Source organism: Protomyctophum parallelum (genome assembly GCF_964188405.1).
Source record: "Protomyctophum parallelum genome assembly, chromosome: 1".
NCBI lineage: Eukaryota > Metazoa > Chordata > Actinopteri > Myctophiformes > Myctophidae > Protomyctophum > Protomyctophum parallelum.
This window is the reverse complement of record NC_139697.1, coordinates 87,900,711-87,902,289: the sequence shown is the minus strand read 5'-3', so window position 1 is coordinate 87,902,289 and position 1,579 is coordinate 87,900,711. Positions and strand designations below refer to the sequence as shown.

Sequence of the window (1,579 nt, the reverse complement as noted above, 5' to 3'; positions counted from 1 at the left end):
GAATGCCTTTGACAATGAATGGCCAGCTTTGAGTGTTTGTGTAAACACAAACATTGAAGATTGGCCGGAATGAGATGATGTATGATGGTGATATTTCAGGATGGTGCACGTGTCACAGACTGATCTTTTTATTTTTTAATCTCCCATTCCCTCCCACAGCCATTTAAAAATGCTACTTGCTCTACTCGGAATTGCCACAGTCCTTGTCCGGTGGAATAGTCTTATGATAGTATATTTGAGGCTAGCACCTCCTGCCAGTACCTATACCGCAGAGATGCGTGTGTTCAGACTAGTGAGTGTGTTTAGAGTATTTCTAACGGAGAAGACGATGTCCTCAACCTGCGGTATACTGTGGTCCTCCAGAGTCTTGGCATAAGGCATGGGGATGTCCACCCCCGTCACCCTAGTTGCTGGAGCATCTAGGTAGTTGAAGGCAGGACCCTCCATGATCCGGGCACAGATCTCGGCTCCAACTCCAAACTGTGGCCAACCGCCCTCTACGGTCACCAGGTGGTTTGTCTTCATCACGCTGGTCTCGATACACTCGACGTCCAGAGGCCGAATGGTACGCAGGTTTATCACCTCACATTCAACGCCCTCCTTGGCGAGAACAGTGGCTGCATCTAAACAGCGACCCACCATGTGTGAGTGTGACACCAGGGTGACGTGACTTCCCTGTCTCTCTATCTTGGCCTTGCCAATGGGAACAGTGAAGTCGTTGGATTGAGCAGCCTCTGACATCTCAAAGGTAACGCCGTACATCAACTCATTCTCCAGAACTACAACAGGGTTGTCATCTCTGATGGCTGATTTAAGAAGACCCTTAGCGTCCTCAGCGCTCCAGGGACTCACTACCTTGAGACCTGGACAGTGTCCATACCACGCAGCAAAGCACTGCGAGTGCTGCGCCGCGACACCAGCCGAGGATCCATTAGGTCCTCTGAAGACAATAGGAACCGGTTGGAAACCAGCTGACATGTAATAGGTTTTAGCAGCAGAGTTAATAACCTGGTCAATGGCTTGCATGGAGAAGTTAAAGGTCATGAACTCACAAATGGGACGCAGACCAGCCATGGCGGCTCCCACAGCAATGCCTGCAAAACCCATCTCTGTTATGGGAGTGTCGATGATGCGTTGGTCGCCGTACTTCTTCCACAGGCCCTTGCTCACCTTGTAAGCTCCATCATACTGAGCCACTTCCTCTCCTATCAAGAAGACTTTCTCATCTCGTTCCAGTTCCTCATCCATGGCCCGGTTCAATGCATCACGCACCGTCATCTTCACCGAGATCGGAGACGTCTTGTGAAATTCCCGCCGTCGGACGAGGGAGACGGCGGACCTTCCAGAGTGAAAACATCTTAGCAATGCCATAAATGACCTGTCCTCTCTGGTACAGAGGTCAGAAATAATATGATAGAATCTAGTTTATAAGAGTCCTCCTGGGTTTCAGATTAGATTGGTTTAGGTGTATAATGTCGGTCGTCGTTGGTCAATAAAACACAGGTCTATATATTGCTCCTACTGTGTTGGGTTTTGTTTTTTAAGTTTTCACGTTCCTTTTATAAATTGTTTACATGAT

At 48.6% G+C, this 1,579-nt stretch overlaps 1 protein-coding gene across 1 annotated transcript; it reads right to left on the bottom strand.

The window, feature by feature from the left end:
* Positions 1-261: 261 nt before the first annotated feature.
* On the bottom strand, positions 262-1,371 carry LOC310855391 (pyruvate dehydrogenase E1 component subunit beta, mitochondrial-like; the record flags this gene model as incomplete). Its single annotated transcript, XM_083760367.1, has 1 exon — positions 262-1,371. The coding sequence occupies one exon, from the start codon at positions 1,369-1,371 to the stop codon at positions 262-264; it is 1,110 nt and encodes a 369-aa protein (XP_083616493.1).
* Between the last annotated feature and the right edge of the window lie 208 nt (positions 1,372-1,579).